The 24,599-nt window shown below is 39.7% G+C and overlaps 2 protein-coding genes across 13 annotated transcripts; one reads left to right on the forward strand and one right to left on the reverse strand.

Moving 5' to 3' along the window:
- Positions 1-713: 713 nt before the first annotated feature.
- On the reverse strand, positions 714-9,167 carry zgc:113278 (Translocating chain-associated membrane protein 1-like 1-like). 3 transcript variants are annotated; one of them, XM_049755124.2, is made up of 12 exons: positions 8,194-8,620; positions 6,895-6,955; positions 6,675-6,793; positions 6,287-6,403; positions 6,143-6,201; positions 5,932-6,016; positions 5,528-5,598; positions 5,135-5,239; positions 4,881-5,024; positions 4,304-4,464; positions 3,942-4,052; positions 714-2,990 (listed from the first exon to the last, which is right to left on the reverse strand). In XM_049755124.2, the coding sequence occupies exons 1-11, from the start codon at positions 8,311-8,313 to the stop codon at positions 3,982-3,984; spliced, it is 1,113 nt and encodes a 370-aa protein (XP_049611081.1). In that variant the 5' UTR covers positions 8,314-8,620; the 3' UTR covers positions 714-2,990; positions 3,942-3,981. The 3 variants fall into 3 exon arrangements, with proteins under 3 accessions (XP_049611081.1, XP_049611083.1, XP_049611082.1); XM_049755126.2 differs by lacking the exon at positions 714-2,990 and adding an exon at positions 3,450-3,522; XM_049755125.1 differs by lacking the exon at positions 714-2,990 and adding an exon at positions 9,042-9,167 and having other exon boundaries at positions 3,740-4,052; positions 8,194-8,525.
- On the forward strand, positions 9,082-24,483 carry LOC125989103 (MYND-type zinc finger-containing chromatin reader ZMYND8). 10 transcript variants are annotated; one of them, XM_049755118.1, is made up of 22 exons: positions 9,082-9,229; positions 11,190-11,413; positions 11,508-11,743; positions 11,991-12,700; positions 15,645-15,715; positions 16,522-16,682; positions 17,440-17,661; positions 18,519-18,836; positions 18,924-19,011; positions 19,099-19,154; positions 19,239-19,316; positions 19,392-19,507; positions 19,611-20,086; positions 20,168-20,296; positions 20,379-20,534; positions 21,068-21,583; positions 21,673-22,077; positions 22,165-22,280; positions 22,409-22,489; positions 22,560-22,638; positions 23,015-23,254; positions 23,413-24,483. In XM_049755118.1, the coding sequence occupies exons 5-22, from the start codon at positions 15,691-15,693 to the stop codon at positions 23,613-23,615; spliced, it is 3,465 nt and encodes a 1,154-aa protein (XP_049611075.1). In that variant the 5' UTR covers positions 9,082-9,229; positions 11,190-11,413; positions 11,508-11,743; positions 11,991-12,700; positions 15,645-15,690; the 3' UTR covers positions 23,616-24,483. The 10 variants fall into 10 exon arrangements, with proteins under 10 accessions (XP_049611075.1, XP_049611078.1, XP_049611079.1 ...); XM_049755121.1 differs by lacking the exon at positions 11,991-12,700 and having other exon boundaries at positions 18,519-18,632; positions 18,744-18,836; XM_049755122.1 differs by lacking the exon at positions 11,991-12,700 and having other exon boundaries at positions 17,518-17,661; positions 18,519-18,632; positions 18,744-18,836.
- Positions 24,484-24,599: the final 116 nt, after the last annotated feature.

Here is a 24,599-nt window from a genome sequence, read left to right on the forward strand (position 1 = left end):
AACAAGGTCGGTGTGGACACAAGGCCAACGTGGAAAACACACCCAGATCTAGATTTATGATGCTAAATGTCATCTGATTTACTTGATTGACAGTTGAGGATTAAATCAATGGAATCAAGCTAGCCTGCTTGAGAAGACAATGTTTCATTCTTTCTCACTCCGGCAAATGATTTATTAATGCAGCTTTGTATGCAGTGATGTCCCTGCTGACGGCTTGTGTCCACCGGGCAAATAAAGCTCAGCAATGCCCTCTGGTGCCAAGAAGAAGGATTAAACCAATAAATCCATCTGACCACTGTACACTTCTTATCCTCACTAAAAAATAAATAACTTCACAGATAGAATAAGATCGAATATGAACTCAAAAAAGGTGCTTCTGCCTTTGTTTTTTAAAAGAGACCTATGCAGGGGCGAGGCTACATGGTGGTCATGACCAAAATGTTGTATACCTAAAACTTTCCTGTTAACATCCAGTAAATTAAGCCCGACAAAATGTTGCTTTGATTGTGATTGTGTTGAGCACATTTCTTCAGAGGTGTGCATTTAAAAGACCCTGATTGTGGATGGTATATTCTCATGTACACGCACTTTTCGCCATCTCTCTGTGAATTGTTGGCCATTTTTTTGGGGATATGCCGCTACACCTTTGGTGCAACTATTTGATAAATTCACCCATGATGCAAAAGTTGCAATGTTGTAAATAGTTCACCGTGTAAGGTACACAAATCTTTATGTAAGCACAAAATTTAAAAAGGTGACAAAAAGGTGATGAGAACACAAGAATTTGCATAAATATATACCATATTTATATATACCAACAGGCCATTTCAGAGACAACATAGTATTCAAAAAAGAAAATGCATAATCATTGCAGAACAGGCAACAACATAAAATATATCCATACAGGAATGAAATAATGTAAAAACTTGTCTTTTTGGAAGCAAAGGCATTTGCGACTGTCTGCTGCCATTAACACAAAAATGACAGATCGGTGTGTTTTTTTTAAGAATCTCGAATTTATGAATCTGACAACTGTGTGTATTATGTGTATTTTTCAATGCAAAAAAAATATTTGGAGCAATTATATTGCACATATTCTTGTACGGGCTGCAGTGGAGTTCAGAATGCAAAACCAAATTGAAGACTGCATAACGGAGGTTCTCAAATTATGGCCTGTGGGCCACATACGGCTTGCTTTGCTCTCTAATTTGGCCCACCAAGCACTTACATTATTAACAATTCTGATATTTATGTTGCATTAATTTGAATATTTATTGAATTGTTAACTAATAATTTTCTTTTTTCAGAAGCCTGGAAATGAACATGTTTATTTTCAAGCATTTATTTTGTAGTCTTTTACTAATTAATTTATTTTATGCAATTAGACGGGTCAACATTTTTTTAATAAGCGAAGCAAGTAAATGCTTCCAGATGATTTTTTTTTTAACTGTGATTTCAAATGGGCCAGGTCTGAATTTTTTTTTTTTACTGTTGACCAGATATTGTTTGATCAATTATGATTAAATTACCTAACACAGAAGACAAAAAATGACATTAAGCAAACCATTTGATAAATTTTAAATAACAATTGAAAATAAAATGTAATCAGTTTTGCTTCACCAATGACCTGGCCTATATGTCTCATTTAAAAATCCAACGTAGCCCTTGAGCACCAAACTTTGTCCAATTCTTCTATAAATGTTTGGTTATGTAATTTATTCCATTATAGTTGCTGAATTGGGTCAAAATTCTAATCAAATAAGGTCTTTAAATGAAATATACACCCACAAAACAATATAGTATACAACCACAGCAAGCTTCATTCCTGGATAAAACAATTTGAATGCAAAACATATTCACACTGTTTAGAATAACAATAGAGTCTAAGAGATGCTCTCAATATAAAAATAGCTTTAAAATCTGACACTTACTAGTTATTACAGTGTAGGGTTCGTTTTATATTTTCAACAGTCCTCTGCTCCTCCTTTCATTGTGAGACATGCTCAAACTAACCCTTGCTGCCCAATTCCCAATAAATTGAACAAAAGGAGCAAACGGGATTGGCATTTTCACTTCTTGCCTGTTTTGTTTCGACACTGAGACTACATATAAATTTGGAATGCCTTCTCTTCGCACGGCAAGTGGTCCAATAATGTCCAACAGGACCATTTGTGTGACTCCCAGTGAAGCCACTGAAACACAACCACAGGCACTCAAAAGGGAAGGTCGCTGAGGTCTGTGCAAACAAACATTTAGCAACTGGAAATTTTGCAACTTTTGCCCGTTACACACAGAAATGTGTCACGGGCATGTTTTACAGTTAGCCGGGGATCAGAGGAAGTAGAATTCAATTAACAGATCCTTACAATTCATGCGCTGCACGCAGGCTGTCATTTTTTTTTTTTTTTCTTCAACACACAACTAACAGACAAGCACATTTGTCATCATCAAAATTCAGGCCAAGTTAACTTAATACTTAGTTAAAAGTTAACTTAGAACACACACTGACAGACTTCTCTTTTCTTATGCGGGGGGGAACAGTTAATGCCTTGATTCCCTTGAATATGTGAAATGAAAAAAAATGAGAAGGCAAACACAAGCAGAACAAGTGATACGACACACTGACATGATATAAGGACACTTGAAGGATTGTATTGTTTAGGTTAACTGAGCACATTTGCTATGTACCACTGGTTATAACCATCAATAGTCTATGATAAAATAAAAAACCCTCTTGCAGCAGTTGTACAAAGGCCACTGAATGCTTCTCTGTGTGTGAGAGATAGAGAGGGAGAAGGGGAGGGAGAGAGAGCGAGCGAGAAAACAACACAGGTAGGAGTTTGCCATAGTAGGTTCAAACCACCATGCATTGACGTCGAAATACACTAATTTCTTGCTCAAATGTCGACTCATGCTGATAGTTATTTAGTTGATTTAACTGTATGCATACAGTGAAGCCTCAGTATAACTTCCAGATGTGGACGGGCCCCCTGAAAGCAAGGAGAAGTTGAGAACCAGGCTAGTGAGGAATAAACCGCAATTCCAATGAAGTTGGTATGTCATGTAAAAGTAAAAGTCTGAATAGTTTGCTGATGTTATGGAAAGTATATTAGTTGATTTGTTGGACTATTTGCTCATGCAGTTGTCCACAAAGTGGATTAATAATTATAATAATGTATACTGTATGTATGTGGATAATAATAATGTTTAGCAGTTTGAACATTAAATATTTTGTTTTTGCAATGTATTCAATTTAAGAGTACTGTAAGTTAGAAAAGATTGACAAATAATTGTAATTATTTACATTTTACATGTTCCAACTTCATTGGGTTTGGAGTTTATAAATAAAACAAGAAAAAAGTGCCTCAATCCAATGTTGGATTTCAAAGGCACTGATCATCCATAATAGCAATAAATGATAATTAGGTCACAATTTTGACACAGTAGGCTACCTAAACAACACCACTATTATATGTTTATTTTTCTGACAAAACCATCATTTCTAGTCCTGTGCAAGAAAGGCTTTTGAGACATGACCCAGTAGCCAGTTGACGTAATTAAGGCCCAAAATGAAAACAAACAAACAAACAAACAAACAAACAAACAAACAAACAAACAAACAAACAAACAAACAAACAAACAACCCTGTTAAGTTCATGTGTAAATTAACACTTCACATTAAGTTTCATTGTCAAGAAAATAACACATGGACTCATTCTGTCATAGCATAGATTTAAGATTAAGATTTTTCAATTTAACGCATCAAACCCGAGTACCGCCAACCTCTAACGAGCAGAGAACAAAGTTAATAACTCGCAGTGAGTTAACTTTTATAGTTACAGTTAACTTAATACCAAAGAGTTTACGGTTATGTGAGGTTTCTTAGTGTGATGTAGTTTAGATAGCACTAGACACATTGCTAAGTGGTGTATAGAACATACAGTATGTCACCGTTCCAGCTGTTTGTCAATCGCGCCATCTTTATGAGTTTTTAACTCTTCTCGCCCGAGGTGAGGCTTTATCATCAGGCTTCACGATTCCATTGGCAGCTCCTGCCAATGAAATAAGGGAACAAAACCATCAAGTTTTAGAGCAATGTTTTCTATATTACAATAGAGAAAATATTTGACCGATACCACTAATAAACTTAGGTGCAGTCTTTCTATTGTAACGTAAGTCCACCTTGAGCTCTCTGTATATATTTTAGTGATGGGAGTCGAACATAATTAATAAGAGGCTGTTCAAATAATTAAAAACCTAAAGTAAACTGACTTGTGACATTTATATTGGAAAAAAACCTCACCCCTCGTGAGCTCCCTTTTGTGAGGTTTGCTCTTTGGGCTGGCTGTCTTCTTCTTCGATGCTTGGTTCTGGCTGTGTTCCCTCCATTTCTTCAACTGGAAATTGATGAACTTCCACATCATCCAAGCTTGAGTCAGGCAGATGGCTGCCAAACATGCCATCCTAAATGCACACAACACACACAATTGAACTTACAACAAAATATGTGTGTACAAGTATTTGTATTTTTGTATATTAACTGACAAAAACAGTTAACAAAAGACATGGTTTGATAACTGTAAAGACATTGTCATGCTATTCCACTCCATGTTGACTAGGGATGGTGGCCATAGCAGTAAATTAGTTCAAAAATAATAATTGAGAATTCTGACAATTGTTTGCAATTGATTTTTAATTAATCACTTCTTTAAACACCGTTCAAGCTCCATCTACTCTGCTTTCAAGAAAAAACACACTGCAAAATGCTATTGTATTATATTGTATTCCATCTTTCCACAGTGCTGTACTGTTGTAAATGCACAAAACAACATGTCCAGATACGTCAGACGAACAAACACAGTCATGGCAGTCACACTTGCCTTATGGTGAGCACATTAAAGTTGCCTTCCGCAAGGGAAAAGCCTTGGTTTTCTGTCCGGGGCAACCCAAAGCCAAATGTCAGGACTGACAGAGTGAGAGTGAGGAGGCGTGCGATGACAAATAGCAAAGCCCACAGAGTGAAACTGTAACCAGACAAGAAAAACAAAATGGCATGACATTATACAACGTCGTTGAGGTCACAGGAGAGTATGCCGCCACCTTAAGGCAAACTTATGAGATGTATGAATGATACCCCTTCTGCTTGTTCTCATCACTGAAGTAGAAGAGACGTGAGGCGTGGAACAGGAGCTCCACCAAGTAGTGAGGGACCAGCAACACAACACCGAGTCGGTGAAGGCTGAACAAATGAGAGCAAGCATAGGACAGAGAAACTTGCACTGATTACCGCTTCCATCTACAAGTGGGTTAATTATCGGTCTCATAAACTTCATAAAATCGTGAATTATTGGAAGGTGTTTGACCTAAAAATAACAGGGCCTCAGATGAGAAATTTGACAGACCATAGCTCACAGCTTTTAGGTTAAGGCCATGGATCTTCTACTCATCCCTGAGATTTGGTGTGTCGGTTTAGCCAATTAAAATCACATCATTGATAATGTAACATATAACCAAAAACTCTACTTACTTTAAGATGTAGGCACCAGTGATGTGAACAACATAAAGGCAAATGTAATAGAGTTGGCGGGGGATGTCCTCCTGGAGACAGAAAACCATTCAACAAAGGTCAGTGACATACTTGCTAGGGTTAGTTTTAAAGAAAATATTAATCGGTTTGGTACTTTCAGGTTGAAGTTTGCATGTTCTTTCTATGCTTGTCTTGGTTCTCTTGTAAGACTCAATTTTCCTCACACACTCCCAAAACATGCACTGGGAATTTTATATATATTTTAATACATATAAATTCAACTTCATCCGTCACAGTCGCTAGAGTGCAATCCTAACTCAAACCTTCCTTAAATTTTCCAATCCCAACTCAAACATATGGACCGCAAAATGCAAACATACAAACTTCTTACAAATGAACCTTACCTTGCGTACTTTTTGAAAGTACAGCTCAGGAAGTGCATGGAGCCAATAGGCAATTTGGCAAATGTAGAAAAACTTGACCTGAAATCTGAGCAGAGGAGATAATGTGTAAATATGTAAATGTTAAACCTGGGTACCAACCATTTGTGTACAGATAACTATTTCCGATATCTTTATTTTTTTAATGACAACATGGAAGGAAATATGTACGTACACCATGTGAGTGTGTGGGTAACCCTCCCATAGGAAAGTGGGATTTTTTGCAAAGTCCTCCTATCAAAACCAGAAGATGGAAAAAAAATATATATATATTACCGTAAGATAGACGTGCAACCAAATAAAGAGAGTTGTGTTTTACCGCTGTCAAGATGCTGCAGCCCCAAATGAAGGAGAACAGGTAAAATGCTGCCAATTGCCCTGATTCATTGAACTTGCTGTGTTTGGTTTTTGATAGATGTAACCTTCTGTTCATTTTCTGAAACCAAACAAGATGAACACATTAAAATGGCACATGACATAAGCAGGTGAATTGAGAGAAACCTGATTCTACTCATTAGAAATTGGTATCGTTTTTTTTTTTTTTAAAGCCAATACTGTTAGTCTGCGTGTGTCTAATTAATCCCCATTCAGATGAAAACGTCCATACTCCACTCCCAGTGAACATTATTGGGATCTCTGTAGATTGGAAAAGTCTAAATAAAAATGTAATCTCAGTGTTGCTATTTGATTATAGCTTGAATACTCACATCAAGAATATACTCTTGTATCAGGGCATGAAGGATGACAACAATTAGAAGGTAGAAAAACACAGTGGCCACATCTTTGGGACCATAATGGTAAAGGTTCACTGGATCGTTCTTTTCATCTGGGGGGTAAAAAATAAAAAGAGATGAACAAAAGTAAATGAGCAAATTGAACCTCAAGTCTGTGAGGAAATGATCACCAGACATCAAGTCTTCTACTCACCAAGAACTTGTGTGACGTTGTACTGGACTGTGATGAACATGATGGAAAATTTTGCTGTGACCTGGAATGTAAATAAAAATCTTCATGAACTACCTACGTTGTTGGAGGTAGTTCGTTTTATGTGACAAAATGTTTTAGAAATATTAATTGGACAATTTGCAAAGGCTCACACATAAAAGTTTCAATAAAAATGGGCAGTCTACGCATTTACGTTATTGTATTATTTTAAGTTAACTATTTGGTATTTTGGATGGCAACACAGTGGCGGATTGGTTAGAACAGGGGTGTCAAACTCATTTTTTTCGCGGGCCGCATAGTAGTCATAGCTTCTTTCGGAGGGCCATTATGACTGTCAACCCAAATAAATGTATGAGCACCTCATATTACATACAGTAAAAGCTGCAAAACAAACTGACAAATAACTCGTTTTCAAATCAGACGAGTAAAAACTGGTCAAATAAAAAAAAAAAAAAACATTAAAAGTGAAGACAATTTGCAATTCTAGTAATGACACGAATTTGATGCACAATTTGTCTTCGCGGGCCACATAAAATGATGTGGCGGGCCGTATCTGGCCCCCGGGGCTTGAGTTTGGGTTAGCACATCGGCTTCATAATTCAGAGGTAGTGGCTCCATATCCGGGCTACGGCCTTCCAGTGTGGTGTCTACACCAGGTTGTGCTTGTGTTTCTTCCAGGTTCTCTAATTTTTTACTTTAAGTACATAGAAAAGTGCTATATAAATGGAAAGGGTTATTATCTCCTCCCACATTCCAAAACCATGCATGTTAGGTGGTATGGTGACCAGGGCAGGATGTACCCTTCGTGACCCTGATAACGAACATTGAATGCATGAATACAAGGTGACTATTTTGGTAGAGTTGATAGTTTCAATTAATGGTTAAAAATGTGTAAACTTGCATAAGTAATGAGAAAAGAGCACATGCAACTTGCAACCTCGTATGTTTTATTCTCTTGTTTATTTGTATTTTTGCATTATATTCATTATTTTACGTTGTCCTGTCATTTTCAACTATTTACTGATTCAACAGCAGGTGTTCACGTTTATAACACCGTACTACAATTTAATGTAGTATGTAAAATTCCACTCACTGTACTGCCAACAAAATGCCATACAGTGTGTATTAATGCATTTATTGTATTTAAAAAAAACAAAACCTTGATATCACTTCCACGCTATATAGGCCCCTCACAGAATCCATGTGCTGTCATGCCAGCTAACGGAACCTCACAGAAGCTAGGCGGCTAATAAACACGCTTGCATCCACACAGTACAGTACCTCAAACATCAGGCCTAGCAGGATGATCATGGCCAGGCACGACACCATGTCAGCGTGGTTCTGAATCACAAACTCATGGCTGAGCACAGGTGGGCTCTTGTTCTTCTTGCGGAAACCCATGATTCACAGGCAAGGGACTCTCAGCCTCCTCCTGCTTCGGGATGCCGCTGCGACTCGCACCGCTGCTAGCCTGCGCTGCGCAGCCGATGGATGATTGCTTCCTCCCTTAAGGATCGAATTCTTCCCCGCAGTCCGCACAGGCAGTGGACTACTGCTCATGTGTTCCGAAACGTCGCAGAGAACCAAGCATGAATCAAAGCGTAGTCAACACCCTTAAAAAAAAAGAAAAAAGAAAAAGTAAAGACAGATGAGGGTCCCTTACTTTCTCACAGCCCAATCATGTACCGCTCTGTTATTGACGTAGGAGAACCCACTACAAACAACCTGCGTTGCTTGGAACAGACGTAAGCGGCACATTTACACATTAATATCTCGGATGAGCATGTTTGACTTTTTGTTGTATTTTATTTCATTATTTTTTTTGTGTTGATGTGAAAATGTCAGGCTTAAATATCGCCGAATGAGTCGAACATACTAGATTAAGTATAATGTATTTTTGTCAATTGACACCCCGCCCTCCATCAAACTGAATGTCATCTTCTGAGTCCTTCGGTATTTTAAAGTGTCCTGTTTTTCCAATAAAAAACAAATAATGAACAATCCGTAAAGTAAAAAATGAGCCACGAGGCGTGTTATGGAAGTGGTCTCTCCCACCAGCAGGGGGTGCTGTGGCTTCATCAAAGCTTGATGTCTACCACCACCAAAAAAGCCCGAGCCAAACGAGTTACCTGTTGCTATTTTCATTGCTTATTTTCCATCTTTGCTAGTTTCCTGGTTCTTCATACTGTACCTCCATTGTGTTTTGTCAACAGAATCAAGTGATTGTAAGAAGCAGAGTAGCCTATCGATCAGCCAATCTATACGATCGAATGCCCGAGATCAGGTAAACAATGGAGCGGCGTGCGGCTGCACTCAGGTAACCATTTTTCCCCCCCTGACAATGCATACTATTTGTGAGTTTAAATGGTTGTGTCGTATTCTTGATTTTGCATTTGAAATGTTTTAAAGCTGTAGCATGTTATTAGCTATTGAGTTACATTCGCTTGACATTGTCTCCCTTGTTTGGTTGCTAGGGGTCGGTGTTCTGCGTTAGCTCACCGTAAAACGTTTATAATTCATTTGATATTGTTTCGTGTAAGTGAACGAACCCTTAATGGCAAATGTGTAGTTTCTAGCTCCACTATAGTGGCTCACATTGCCTGCTACTTGTAGTTTTTAATTCTGTGACATGTATTTATCTATTGAAATCACTTGTATTCTATTGTTTGCAGTTTAAATATGTGGCAAGGTAATTTTATGCAAATAAACACACTGATCATTACTAACAAACATTTTTCCTAACATTGTTATCAACAAAAAGGGCATACATTATTTTGCAAAGGTGTCACTGTAACTCAAGTTCGCAATGAATGAATGAATTAATGAATGAGTGTTATACTTTATTTACTCTTGTTTTGAAATTTTAAAAAAATCTGTTAGCATCACTAATGTCCAACTTGAAACGCAAATGCCACTTAGTGACAGAAAAATGACCACAACACAAATTTATAACAACCTGTTCCAAATTTCTTTGCAACAAAAACTGTTAATGTCTATTAAAATTTTTGGCGAATGTCTTGCGAACGAATGTCTTTGTGACTGTGACCTTGAATTAACACTTACAAAAAAATCAACATTAAGGCCATTAACCTTCTCTGCTCAGTGAGATATAGGCTAAAGTAGCAGTAATCCTTTGTTACTACGGGGTTTGTTTCCCCAGATTGGTTTATTTGAACATTTTGTTTACTTTTCTAAAATATTCATAAATCCCCATAATATTTAATTTCCTGCACAGCTTGGGTTGTTGGCGGTTGTGACAACTGGAAGAAGTTGAGTCTGTGGGTTCAAGAGCTATGATATAAATATGCACCCTGGTTGAGGAGAGAATGCTAATGTGATGATCGGTTAAATTCCAAGTGCCTACTTGAGGATGAGAAACACGGAAGGATTCATCTGAAAATATTAATTTGAGAAGACCACATAAATGTTAGTTTCACATTAAGTCCCAGTCAACAGACAGGACACTAATCTAGCAATGCCCTTGGCATGCAGCTCAGAATGATTGTCCCATTTCTACCTATTCATATCTAAGGCCGGTGTTTGCAAGAGAGAGTACTCGTAGATGTCTCAGAATCATACTATTTTTAGTAAAGGTTGCAGTTGTTGTTGTTTTTTGCAAGATCTTAAACGTGCAATTCATCCGAGGGGAACAGAGGTGAAAAAAAAGAAAGTGCACTAAGCAGCTGCACACCCCTATCCAGTATCTATACACACACACACACACACACACACACACACACACACACACACACACACACACACACACACACACACACACACACACACACACACACACACACACACACACACACACACGAACACAATATTGTTTTGCTTTAATGAGTAATTTCTTAAGCCCCAAACAAAAGTGCACATACTTGCAGTTTGGCACCCGTGGATTTGTGTCATTTTTTTTTTTTTTTTTTTTTTTTAATCTAATTGGGGTTTCCTCCTATTTTACCTCCATATTTCATGGAAAACATTGAATTTTGAATCAGTGTTTATTCAAAAATATTTGGGTATGAAAAAAAAGCTCTTTTTGCATTTCAGTGGGCCTCAATCATATGCAGTCTTATCCCTTGCCAATGGTGGTAGTCCATTGTTTGTTAATTTTGTCATTAGCTGACAATTTTATTAGATAAATGAGACGCAGTGAAAAGCAGCTCGCGATCATTCTCTTAGTGCTCTTTGTTAAAAAACAACAACTATGCAACTATGTTCATATTTTTGGTGCATTGTACAACAGTATTATTCTGACTGTATTTTTTTTGTCATAGGTGAAGAGCTCCAGCCTGTCATCGCACTGAAAATGGCCGGAAGGGAGGGAGGAGTTTAAACAAAGGCCCTCTCCATAAAAAAAAAAAAAAAATCAGGCTTGTTCAGAGTAGCCACGGCTGGTGCCTTGCTTCAACCTCTACGTGCTCTTATTTCTTCCTGCAGAGGCAAAACAAAAGGCAACTTCTCCTACGACCTGCTGTTGGAAACAGCTTACTTGTGGTTTGTATGTCCAAAATGTTCATATTAGTCCTATTACAATGTTTTTTTGAGGCCTACTAGTCTGCTTATTTTTCATTTTCTGTTTCTGACACTCACAGTGCTGCCCCTGCCTGCTCTGAACAAAGATAATTACTCAGGAAACATTTCGGCCAATCACATGCTGCGTATCTTCTTGCCTGCGCGGAGAGCAACCAGTCAGGATCGGGCTAACAACACTGGGGCCTGATCGCCTTGCTTGAAGAGCGGAGCCTTCCCCGGCTGAGGGCTGAGAGTGTCCTCCATGTTTTTTAAGTGTTGACATAACAGTGTGTCAGGCAGCCATGCATCCACAGAGGTAAGCTCTGTCTTTATATTCTACCTCCAGTCTCTCGTTACAGCATGGCTTCCTTCTCGTTGTTGTGGTGACTTGTTAGTTTCAGGACGAATGTGCACACATTGAAATCAGTTTAGTGTGCAGGGGGAGGAGGAGGAGGAGCTGGGGTGGATTGGAGGCCTCGCCAGGCCTCTGCTTCACTATGTTGAGGCTGAGGGTGGGGGGTTGGGTAATGACTCTCACCCTTGCTCTCTATCTTGTGTCTCAGGGTCACATGGGTGTCCCCAACATGCAGGCTGCCATACAGGAGGAAAAGTGGACCATTGCAAATCCTTTTTCTTTTTTTTGTTCTTTTTTTTGGGTTAGATTTGAAAATGGCACCCACATCGCCTTCCCTTGTATTGTAGCCTGGCAGAGAAAGAATGGGGGATGGGCTTTGGAGGAGCAATAGGCGGGGTGGGGTTGTTATATACCCTTTGTAGGCTCAATGTTGTTTTCCTCTGCATCATGCCAGGCCAGGGAGTAGATACGCTGGGGAGTAGAAGTTGATCATCATGGATGATTCTTTTGAATTTTTGCAAGTATTAAAGCTGCACCACATATGTTGGCATATGAAATGGAAAGGAAACCTCATTTGATAGTGCTCTACTTTCCATTTATGTGAAATGATCCCCTACAAAGTATATTTGAAGTCTGGGGTGTATTCTCTTTCGATTATTCCTTCAAAAATAAGACAAACATGGCGGTTTCCTTGATTTACAGGCACAGGCCTCGAGTTTACATTCCAAGGCAACACCGACTCTGCGCTGCACTATTGTGAAACTGCTTCTTCCTCTCTCTTATCCTCTCACAGTGGCCATTTTGTGCTCGGGGCTCTTTTTCTCGGCTCATGTTTTACTCCTCACACAGATGACCAGACAAACATCTTTATTGTGAATGTAGGTTTAATTTCCTGGCAAATCCCTGGGGGTTATTAAGGTCAGTACCACATGTAGTGTTTTTTTTCCCCTGCACTTTAATACAGATCAGTTTATTATTATTGATGCATTCCAGAAGGTGTCACTTTGTATTTTTAAATAGAGAGCAACGGTGTATTGTTTTTGACTTGGGCTGTAAGATGTAGATGGAGGATTCATTGTGTTTTATAAGCTCGACAAAGTGAATGTTTCTTTGTCATGCCAACACCTATTTATAATTACAATCCTTAAACCAGCCATTGTCATAGTGTTGCACCGACTGACAGTAATTGTACGTCATGATGTTGGCAGCAAACCTTTTGCATCTTATTTTCCAGTTGTTCCACAAAGCCACTGAGGTTGTATTTGATCTACGTATAGTCTCCCAAAGGGCCTTTTAAAGTCTTCTCTGTCTTACACTATCATAATCAAGAAAGACAAGGTACAATGAGGGGAAATGAACTGTCTTGTGTGTGTGTGTGTGTGTGTGTGTGTGGGGGGGGTAAAATCTCTGCATTGCAGCAAAAAAAAAAAAAAAATTGCTTTTGAAGAGGGGAGCCGGCACACTGTGATCCGTGTGGCATAACTCAGCCGACCAATAATGTTCCACCCCGTTGGCCCTCCAGCCAATTGTAAATGCAGCAGAGGTTAAAGATTGACAAGCAGAGGGAGAGCAGCAGCGAGAAGGCCCTTCTGGAAAATTCCACAGCCATCTTTGATTCAACCTTATATAAAATCCAGGTCAATTCTGTTCTTTTATTCAAGCCACTCTGAGCTTATTTGCTAATGAGGTCTTGTTTTGACGTTGCGAAGCTAACGAACTTGTATTTTGATTCGGGAAAATAGACAGTTACAATTGTCTCCATTGTAAAAGGATTCTTTAGTTTTTGCATATGTTCATTACATATCTTGCTTGATTTATCTCTCCGTTGTCTGTTTCGACAAAGCAAGTGACATTTGTTTCAGGAGGGTTCCATAATGTAGACCTGATTATCTCCCATGGGGCTTGTGTGGCAGGGCGGTTGGGATGTTTTTATGTTGAAGTTAGAAATCCCATTTGCTTCCCATTTGTTTTATAACAGAATAATCAGCTCTTTTGAGAAGCTACTACTTCAATCATGTGCTTGTTCTACTTATAGTGATGTTATAATAGGTTTTTTTTCTTCATATTGAGTAGTAGTTGAGAGACTGCTGTATTCAAAGGCAATGAGAAAAAAAAGATAGGGGAATATTTGCTTAAAAGGCATTTTGCCAATTTTCTTTTGTCCATGTTTTTAGCTTGTATCTTCATAATTAACTTTAACCAGTGTTTTTTTTGCAATCTCCACAGAGGTTTCTGGTCCTTCTGCATGGATGTGCCAGTATCTGAGTCTAGGAGTGGGGGATGGGGGAGAGGGGGGAGGGGAGCAAGCTGTGGCCTCCATTTTCTGTGACGAGAGAACCCTGCTCGTCTCTCACAGGAGTGGAATATAAAGGCACTGAGTCAGGGTGGTTTCCTTTTTATCCGTCAGGTACGACTTGCATAGAGGAATCCTGTCAATGTGTTTTGGAGCGTGCGTCTGTGTGGAATTTATGCCAGAATCAACCGAGGATTTATTTACCTGCGCATGTGATGGATCATAGCTGCTGATCTGAGAATGCTCTTTGGATCACTACACATTTTTACATGCTAAATTCCTCGTTCTTTCAGGAATGTCTTTTCACGGCGATCACGTGTCTGTCTGTGTAGGGGTCACGGGCCTTTTGTTGAGCAGCTCTGAATCGCCAGGCAAAGGCAAATGTTCTCTTCCGTGCATGTAGCAGGGGGACACTGCTAGCGTTGATCTTATTTTCATGTGGGCCTTGTTTGTTCTTTTAGTCCGGAAGAGGAAGGCCCTGGAGGCGTTAGGGTGTGTGCATGTGCGACTGTGTGACTGTTGACGGGATGAAACCAGATCCCCATATGCCACAGTATTAAAGGAACTCTGCTCAACCCACAGCTGACCTATAAGAGACAATGAAAGTTTCTTTGGAAAAGTTTAAAAGCCGACTTAGAAATTTCTGCTCGGATGAATGTTTGTAGGAAGTGCAGTCTTGACAATGGTGGGTTGCTATATTGGCTTGTCAACTGTCTTTGTTACTTTTTTGGACGGATATTGCCTGTTGGAATAGGGAACAAGATAGAAATAATACAAATCTTATCTTGGGATTGTGCTTGATGTTTGGTTTGTAGCCGATAAATTCAAGTGCACAGAGCAGTCTCACTGGTCAAGGAGGTGACCTGCTAGTTGAGTGTTGTCTGTGGCGTCATGAATAAAGATCATGTTGCAAAGCCCTCTCATTCTTTCAGATGAGGAGCAAATGGTTTCACATTCTTAACTGTTCCTTTCATCTCAAGTAATAAGATTTTAAAAAAGGAATTCGGAAGTCAGTTTGTGAATGTACTGTTTGTCAAATGTGGCCTGTGTGTGTCCTTTATTAAACATGTTTGATGATAAATTGTGGCACACATAAATCTTCAGACCCCTTGCTGTTTCTTACAACAAAACGTGGCCAATGTAAGGAAGCTGTTGTTTTCAAAAAATATATTTTAAATCAGTTGCACTGAACGCTGTGAACCATAATGTCTTCTGAGAGAAGGAGGCACAGAGCAATGCCATGTTAAAGCCATGTTTATATTTCGGGATAGACGGGAAGGTTGCCATGGCGACTGTTGCCATTCTCTTTCCGCATGGCGAGCAAATTGCATCTGGTTTGTTACCGACGACTGGAAAAGGACTTGAACTTGGACCATATGCACTCTCAGAAATTCTGTAATGTAATTAATGAATGTACAGTATAACAGTCGAAAGCTGTTGACAGATCCTCTGGGGAACCTGATTCCCGAGGTGGCGTTCCACTTGTTTACTGTTAATGCCACCATGGTTTTGGAACACCCTTACTGACTCTCTTTCTGTCCCCGCCTTTACTTGCTTGGTTCTTCTTAGTCTGGCTGAGGAAGAGATAAAGACAGAGCCGGATGTGGTAGAAGGGATGGAGGCAACGGCACGGTCTAAAGGTAAGTGACAGGTCTCAGTGCTCAGTTTCCATTTACTGTAGTGCCTGTATCTGATTGTCTGTGAAAATGCATATTTTGAGTAGTCATATTCACTGAGCACTTAAAACCACTGCAGATGTATAAAAACACAGTGAAAGACAGCAAAACACTAACGTCGACAACAATAATAAAAGAAAATACGGGGCCTATTTTTGTTTTGTTTGCCTTTCTTTTTGTATTTTTGCATGAATAACATGATTATTATATTTCATCCAATTCATTATTATTATTTTCTACAATCATTTGGAGGGAGTCTGTCTCTGTGTGCCCTGCGATTGGCTGGCAACCAATTCAGGGTGTCTCCCGCCTACTGCCCGATGACGGCTGGGATAGGCTCCAGCACGCCCGCGACTCCCGTGGGGACTAAGCGGTTCAGAAAATGGATGGATGGATGGATGGATTTGGAGGGATTATCCGAAGTTGTAGTATTTATGAATAAAACAGACACTGTGTCACCTGAAAGACCCAGCAAATAATAGCGCATCTACTAAATTTGACAAACATAGTAAACTAGACTTGCCCCAACTCAAAAATAGAATTGCATTTTTTTTTTACACTCCAGTGTGAAATGCAACACACTGAGAAATTGCCATACTATAGTATTACTGCTGTCATTGTGATGATAATAATTTTGTTACACAAAATCCACATATGCGCTAATTATAATGTTTTTATCATTTTGTGTGTTTTGGGAAGCTGCAAAGAAGTCAATTGTTTACCAATCCTTCATCTCATGCATGTTGACCTGTTTCTGCTTCTGTTTGTAGCCCCTGATCCACCAGGGTCAGCAGAACGCTCCCTGGTGCCACAAAAGAGGAAGATCTCCAGTCCCACCCACTCATCCAATGGCCACTCTCCAACTGACACCTCCTCCAGTCCACTCAAGAAAAAAAAGAAACCTGGAGCTATGAACTCTAGCAAAGACCAGGTAATGGGACCCAGTCTTTCAGAATCTGGTGTGTTGGGGGTGAAATTCTCAGGTTAGACTGCACGTGTGTCCCTGAATAGCAGCAGCGTTTGGCCAAAACGTTTTTAAAAAGCTATTTAGTGGTTCTGCAACCAAAGTAAAAGATGTAGCATATCATGTAGTATGTGATACTAAGCCAAGCAGGTTTGAATGTGACTTAAGTTGCCATCTTAGACCTGGACACAATGTGTTTGTACCTGCTGTGTGTTTATAAAAAATGCATGGTCAATGCAAAGTGCATTTCTACCTTTATACTAGTATACTTTATATAATTTGCACCTGGTGGTTTTTAAGAGTTTTTGACATGTGACATCAACTTTGGTTCAATCACTTTTTATGGCTGCTTGATCTTGGTATGAGCTAAGATTTAACATGACAATATTTTTGGAAAGTCAATTTGTTATAAAAACAGGATTCTTTCTAAACAATCAGTATTAGCCCGGATCTAGTCGATTTAGTAAGTCAGGATATGTAAAACGATCAACATTTGTCTCGACACCGCTCATCCGTAAACTTGTTAAACCAGTTGTCTTTGACCCATTGTTGAATGTGTCACATGATCAGCTATTTGAGATGAGCTACTTGAGAGTTTATTTTCTACCATTGCTTACTTGGCCTACCCTGCTGTATTGTTGCCTTATTTTTGTTGCACTGCACCTTTTTGTGTTCCTGCGTGTTTTTTGAAACTTGCCCCTTTTTTCTCTTGCCTGCATTTCAGTCAGAGCTAAGACATGGTCCCTTTTACTATATGAAGCAGCCAGCACTCACCACAGACCCTGTTGATGTTGTACCGCAGGACGGCAGGAATGACTTCTACTGCTGGCTGTGCCACCGCGAGGGCCAGGTGCTCTGCTGTGAGCTCTGCCCCAGGGTGTACCACGCCAAGTGCCTCAAACTACCAGCTGAGCCTGAGGGCGACTGGTTCTGTCCTGAGTGTGAGGTATCGCAGTGGATACGTGCACGTGCGATTATGGGAAAAATTGATTGAAATCCCAATTAACAAAAACAATCATTAATTGATTTGTTTTGTTTAAACTTAGTATTTTATTCAAATACCGAAACTCAACTTTAAATTTGAGAGAACAACCACTTGTTAAATTAATAACAAAGTAAATGATGTATTAAGATAATAGCAATACAATACAATTTTTAAAAAAAACACCCGCTGCTCCTGCTGTGCGTGCTTTGACCTCTTAGGGGAAGTTGTTATTCGTTTTTTCACAGATTAAGAAGTTTTTATGTATTCCTTTGAGTTACTTGACTGTATGTCTTACTACAGCTTTTGTGTTGAATACTTGTTCTTTGAAAGAATACCACTCTTGGAACTCAATGATAATTTTCTACATTGTGTTTTTATGGTCATGACAAGCTAAAGTTGAGATCACGATTAAATTTAGATTAATTGCCTAGATGTGTGTGTATGCATGTACACGTGTACGCAAATAAGAAAAAAAAAATTATGTCATAAATACAAACTTGCTAATATTGCTATAAGTATTGGATTGTTGCATCTTTAATTGTAAGCCAGTATAAGAAATGTAATTGGCGCAAGTCATGGGTGATCAGGCTCTCTGCTGTGTTGTCGAAGAGTAAATTCAGTAAATCACTCTTATGTGTTGCGCCTAAACTAGCAAAGCCTTTTGCGTTTTGGGAAATGTACAGAGCAGCATTTCAATGATCATCTTATTGTCATTTTGTACGCCAAACAAAAAGTAGTTAATGGAACATATAGATTTTCAATCAGGCCAGTCCTTGCTTCTTAATCTGTCCTTCATAAAATGCTTCCTGTTGTTTCAGAAAATAACAGTTGCCGAATGCATTGAAACCCAGAGCAAAGCGATGACCATGTTGAATATAGACCAGCTCTCTTACTTACTCAAATTTGCACTCCAAAAGATTAAGCAGCCTGGGGTAAGTCATCAGTGGAAATGTTATTGCAACTGCAAGAAATATAACCTTGAAATAATATCCAAACTCTTTGTGACGAATCCATTTCCCCCCTCATTTGTTCATAACGAGCAGACAGAGCCTTTTCAGAAACCTGTGTCCTTGGAACAGCATCCCGACTATGCTGAGTACATTTTTCACCCCATGGACTTGTCGACTTTAGAGAAGGTAGTATGCATTTATTTATTATGTAAAAGACGTGATCATGGAAAATATTGAAGCATTCCCCCCATCCCCACCCTTGTTTCAAACTAGAATATCAAGAAGAAAATGTATGGCTGCACTGAAGCCTTTCTTGCTGATATGAAGTGGATCTTACATAACTGCATCATTTATAACGGAGGTAGACCAGTAGTCAGTTCATACAATGTTTGCAAATGACTGAGAATGGGAAAAAAAATCACATACTGTACTTGACAATTTATTTCAGGCAATCATAAATTAACAGCAACAGCAAAAGTCATTGTCAAGATATGTGAGCACGAGGTAAATATGCTCAATTTGAATTTGAATAATTTGTAAGTCATGAATGAATGTAATGTTTCTCTTTCTCTGTGCTCTTCTGTTAAGATGAATGAGATTGAAGTATGCCCTGAGTGCTACCTGTCTTCCTGTCAAAAAAGGGACAACTGGTTCTGTGAGCCATGTGTACGTTTTTGGCATCATTTCACAATATGTGTGTGTTTAATCTTGATTTTGAACGTTATTTTGCAACACCAACAGAGTCAGCCGCATACATTGGTCTGGGCTAAACTCAAAGGTTTTCCCTTCTGGCCAGCAAAAGCTCTTCGGGAAAAGGATGGGCAGGTTGATGCACGTTTTTTTGGACAACATGACAGGTGAGCTAAAACACTCCCGTCTGGATTTTAATAAGGGACAGCAAAGTATGGTTAAGTTGTGTTGAGTTACATCCTTCTGAATGTTGCCTTCCTTTCTGTTCAGAGCTTGGGTGCCCATCAACAACTGCTACCTAATGTCCAAAGAGATCCCTTTCTCCGTAAAGAAGACAAAGAGCATTTTCAACAGTGCCATGCAAGAAATGGAAGTTTATGTAGAAAACATTCGTAAGAAATTTGGAGTTTTTAACTACGCGCCATTTCGAACTCCTTACACGCCCAACAACCAGCTCCAAATGTTGCTGGATCCTTCGAACCCCAGCGCCGGTACAGTCAAAACTGAGAAACCCGATAAACTGCGCTTTAACTTTGATTTAACCGCATCTCCAAAGATGGTTCTTAGTAAGAGTTCCACAACCGGTGGGATGAATCGGAGGGTCTCCATGACGGATATGCCTCGGTCCCCGATGAGTACAAACTCTTCGGTTCACACGGGGTCCGACGGAGAGCAGGATACAGAAAAGCCCAGTAGAAATTCTGCTTTACACTACAGTACCGGAGAGGAATCCATGGACTGTACCGGTAATTTCTCCTCTCGCTTTACACTCACTCACTTTACACAGAAAGGTAAAATTGATAAGATACGTTTTCTCGTGAATGCAGCATCGCCTGTCTCGGGAAAGGTTGGTCCAGCAGGTAGCTTGACGGGCAGCCCAAAGCCACTCAATCCTAGCTTGGTGCCCAAGCAGGAGAGGCCAGCATCCACGGGTGGCATCCTCAATCTCAACTTGGGTACGCACCACTAATGCATCTCACACAAACAAAATTACAAATGTCCACAATGGAATGACAGAATTTCATATTTTCTTTTCAGATCGAGTGAAAGCCGAGATGGATCTGAGAGAGTTGAGCGAGAGTGTGCAGCAGCAGCAACAGCAGCAGCAGCAATTGGGGTCAGCCACCCTCCCCACGCCAAAGAGACCCATCAGGAGTCTCGACAAGACTATTGAAAGCTGCAAGGCCCAACTTGGTAATTGCAAACGCGTGATTATAACTTGCATTGTCCACATTTTAGATCAGTTTGTTTAAGCAACTGCATTGAATAACCTTATGGCAATCTCTGCACAAATACGCTAATTTAGATGTTGTAATAAGGAGAAGAGGGTCTCTGGCTGTATGTTTAATTTGATGTAGATGGAAATCACTTTGATCTGCCTTTTGTATGAATTGTGCTCTACAAATAAGCTTGCTTTGCCTCACTGTAATGTAAAGGTGGGGAAGGAAAGCCGCTGTTGATGATGAACTTTGCAACCGTTTATTCAAATGCCAGCAGACCAGTAAAACACGTTAAGACCCTTAATATTGAAGCTATAAAAGAAAGTCTTCATTGCGTTTGGGTAGGTTAATGTTGTTTGTGTCGTCACCATGGGAACAGAACACTACTATCTGTCAATATTCGAATTACCGAATCCCTCATTGTTTCATTAAGTCTTGTTGTATTAAGTCAAGACTCAATATATAATTAAATATATAATTTTTAATTGACTTGTTCCTCTTCTGCAGGGATAGATGAAATTTCTGAAGACGTATATAAAGGTGTGGATCATAGTGACACTGACGACTCTGAGAAATCTGACTCCAGCGATAGCGAGTATGCCAGCGACGAGGAGCACAAGCCAAAAAGCTCTGTACAGGATGAAAAGGGCAAAGCGGATCGAAAGCGGCCCCGAGCTAGCGCAGAAGCAGAGAATAAGGACTCAGTTGGAGGGATGGTGGAAAAATCAACCTCTGCAACCCAGCTCAAAGAGAAACAGGGCAGCAACGGACAAGAAGAGGCTCTTCAAGAAAAGCCCCGAATGACCCAGTCTCAGCCGCTCCCTGACAAGCCAAAGGCCCCGGAAGAGAGCAGAACACCGAATGCAACAACATCAGCAGCAGAGCAAGACTCTGATTCTGAAAGAGAGCTGGTGATTGACCTCGGAGATGAACACGGAGGCCGTGACTCGAAGAGGTCAAGAAAAGACGCGGGTAGCTCTTCTACCAAAACCTCTAAAGAGGCCAATACTGTCAAATTGGAGGGTAAAACATTTTATACATGATTCCCCATGATTGCACTTTGAGGGAAAATAACACATTTGAATCCTGTCCCAATATTTGCTGTTTCCCAGGAAAAGTAACCAATTCCACTACAGCAACTGCACCAGCCGCTTCCACCCCGAAAGATGGCTTGCAGTCTTCCTCGGGTACTCTCAACGCCATTCCCACTTCCGCATCTGGTCCGCCCAGTGCTGCCTCAACCACCAGCAGCACTTCCAGCACTCCCTCTGCCTCTGTTGCATCAACCTCGCCAGCAGTGAAGAAACAGCGCCCCCTGTTGCCCAAAGACACATTTTTGCAGCGAGCAGTGGTTTGGAATCCTACCAAAGTGCAGACTTCCTCTCAGAAAAGTCACGTCCAGAAGCAGCAACAGGCAGAGCAGTCGACTGCACAGTCGCAAGGGCAGGTGCAGACCCAAAGTCAGTCTCAGCAGAATTCTTCGAGTACACGCTACCAGACCAGACAAGCAGCCAAAGGTGTTTCTACACGCACGGACATTGATCTTCATAGGATATTTTTGTGAACATATTTAACATCTTTCTATTACTCTTCAATCCATCTAGTTCAATCAAAAGATTCTCCTCAGAGTGCTGGCTCATCTTCTTACTTGTCGGGAGACTTGCCAATCCCGACTGCTTCTGCAGATGTAGCTGCGGACATAGCCAGATACACAAACAAAGTAAGTCCTCAACGCAGACTACTTGCAGTTCAATATTGCTAAAAGGGCTTAATTATTCTGTTATTTCAGATTTATTTACTGTTCAAACTCTTTCAAACCATTGACAAGATCTGACAAAACCTTTGCAGATTATGGACTCAATAAAAGGAACGATGACTGAAATCTACAACGACCTTTCGAAAAGCACTACAGGAAATACAATCGCAGAGGTGAATGTTTTCCTTGATGGCCAGTGATGTCACCTTACAAGAGTTGCTTTTAACTTTTGTTCTTCCACAGATTCGACGGCTGAGGATAGAGATTGAGAAACTTCAGTGGTTGCATCAACAAGAGCTGTCTGAGATGAAGCACAATCTTGGTACGTTTTATATGGCGGATAACAGCAGTCAACAAAATTCTACAGGTTTTTTTGTAATCACAGACACTTTTGTAGGTGATATTTTTGGGGTGCCGATTCCAAATCTGCTAGTGTTTTTTTCTCGAGCACATCAGGTTTTCATAATGACAAAAAAATATGTAATATATTTAAGAATTAAGGTTTGTGTTTGGCAACACGTGGATTTCTTTTATGAAACATCAAAATTGTAAATTTTATCGCATGGTGATGTGCTAGAAAAAATGCAGACATTTCTGAAATCCACAGCAAAAATAATGTTTTCTGTTCTGAAAAAATGAAGATGATGTTTCCTGAGAGTAGAAAACATTTCTTTGTTGTCAACACAACCATCCCACAGAACTAACAATGGCGGAGATGAGGCAAAGTCTGGAGCAGGAAAGAGAAAGGCTGATAGCGGAGGTGAAAAAGCAGATGGAATTAGAAAAGCAGCAAGCTGTGGATGAGACGAAAAAAAAGCAGTGGTGCGCCAACTGCAGAAAGGAGGCCATCTTCTATTGTTGTTGGAACACCAGTTACTGCGATTACCCCTGCCAGCAAGCCCACTGGCCGGAACACATGAAATCCTGCACGCAGTCAGGTAAAAAGTCCATCGAACCAACTTTCCAGTTAAGGCGATTAATTATCAGCAAAATAAAGTTTTTTGTCATCATTTATTGGCTGGCTTAAAACTCCAAACATTTTTTTTATTGTGTTTATCATTGTATTGATTTGCTATGTCCTTCTTGGTGTTCCCAGCTTCAGCTTCACAACAAGAACCAGAAGTTGAGCCCAACCCAGACACTTTGGGCAAATCCACAAGCAATTCCCCGGCCACACAAACTCTGACTGCCCCATCAGGGACAGCCGTACCCTCCTCATCATCATCCATAGCCGACAAAAGCAGCTCTCCCACATATATCGATAAGAACAAGGACAGTGCTGGTGTTACTGTGACATAACTGTCACTCCACATTGTGGCATGTATTTCAAGGCTGCTGCGGACTTTGCTATGCTATGGACCTTGCTCTTTGGCGCTTCAATGTCTGCTCCGTGATAGTTTTGGTTCCCATTCTAATTTCAAGGTCCTTGCTGATTCGTCATTATTGTGACATAATTTGGTTCTAACAAAACAAAAGTGATTACCTATGTTTCTATACTGCGGTTTTGTTATCAAAATGTTACTACTTAATTTCTTGTCCAAACAAGATGGTAACTAACTGCAGTATCTTTGTTACACTAACACGGTTCATTGCTGCTCGGAAATGCTTAAAGGCTGTATTTTTGTTTTTGTTTCGTTCATCGTCACACCACGTGAGATGCCGAAACAGCCATGAATAGTTGATTCTCAATTACCATGGTTGCATCCGTTTTCTGGGGTTTGTAACTTTTTTTTTTTTTCATTTTTCATTTCCTTTTTTTCAGTGGTATTTTTTTCATTCCACAATGTACAGGTCTAAAAAAACCCTGGTGTGATTTATGAAAAAGATCTAAAACATTTAAATGTAAAAAGTTTTTGTAAGAAGATACACAAACAATATTTATTATGTTTTATAGTATGTTTTGATGCAATCACATTTTTATGTGTCGAAATTTTATTTGACCTAAAATATTCATGAATGTCAGTACTGGGTGAAGTCTGTTAAACTGTATTTCCAAAGTTAAAGTTAATTCCGGTCAGACTGTTTGAAATGTGTATACTTGAATAGAAACTATGTTTTGGCTGGTTATGATTACACGAGCATGTCCAATTTTTGTTTGTGTCGTTCTTGTTTACATATTGTAAATACAGTACAATGACTCGTGAAGAAAATAAACATGTTCTCGATATTTTGGTGCTCGTTGATAACCTTGTTAAATAAATTTATGTCTTTCTATCTATGCTGTCGAACCTGAAACAGCGGCAGTAATGACGTTTCTCACGTGACAAAACGCAAACGGAAGTA

This window comes from Syngnathus scovelli, chromosome 2 (genome assembly GCF_024217435.2).
Source record: "Syngnathus scovelli strain Florida chromosome 2, RoL_Ssco_1.2, whole genome shotgun sequence".
In the NCBI taxonomy this organism is placed as follows: Eukaryota; Metazoa; Chordata; class Actinopteri; order Syngnathiformes; family Syngnathidae; genus Syngnathus; species Syngnathus scovelli.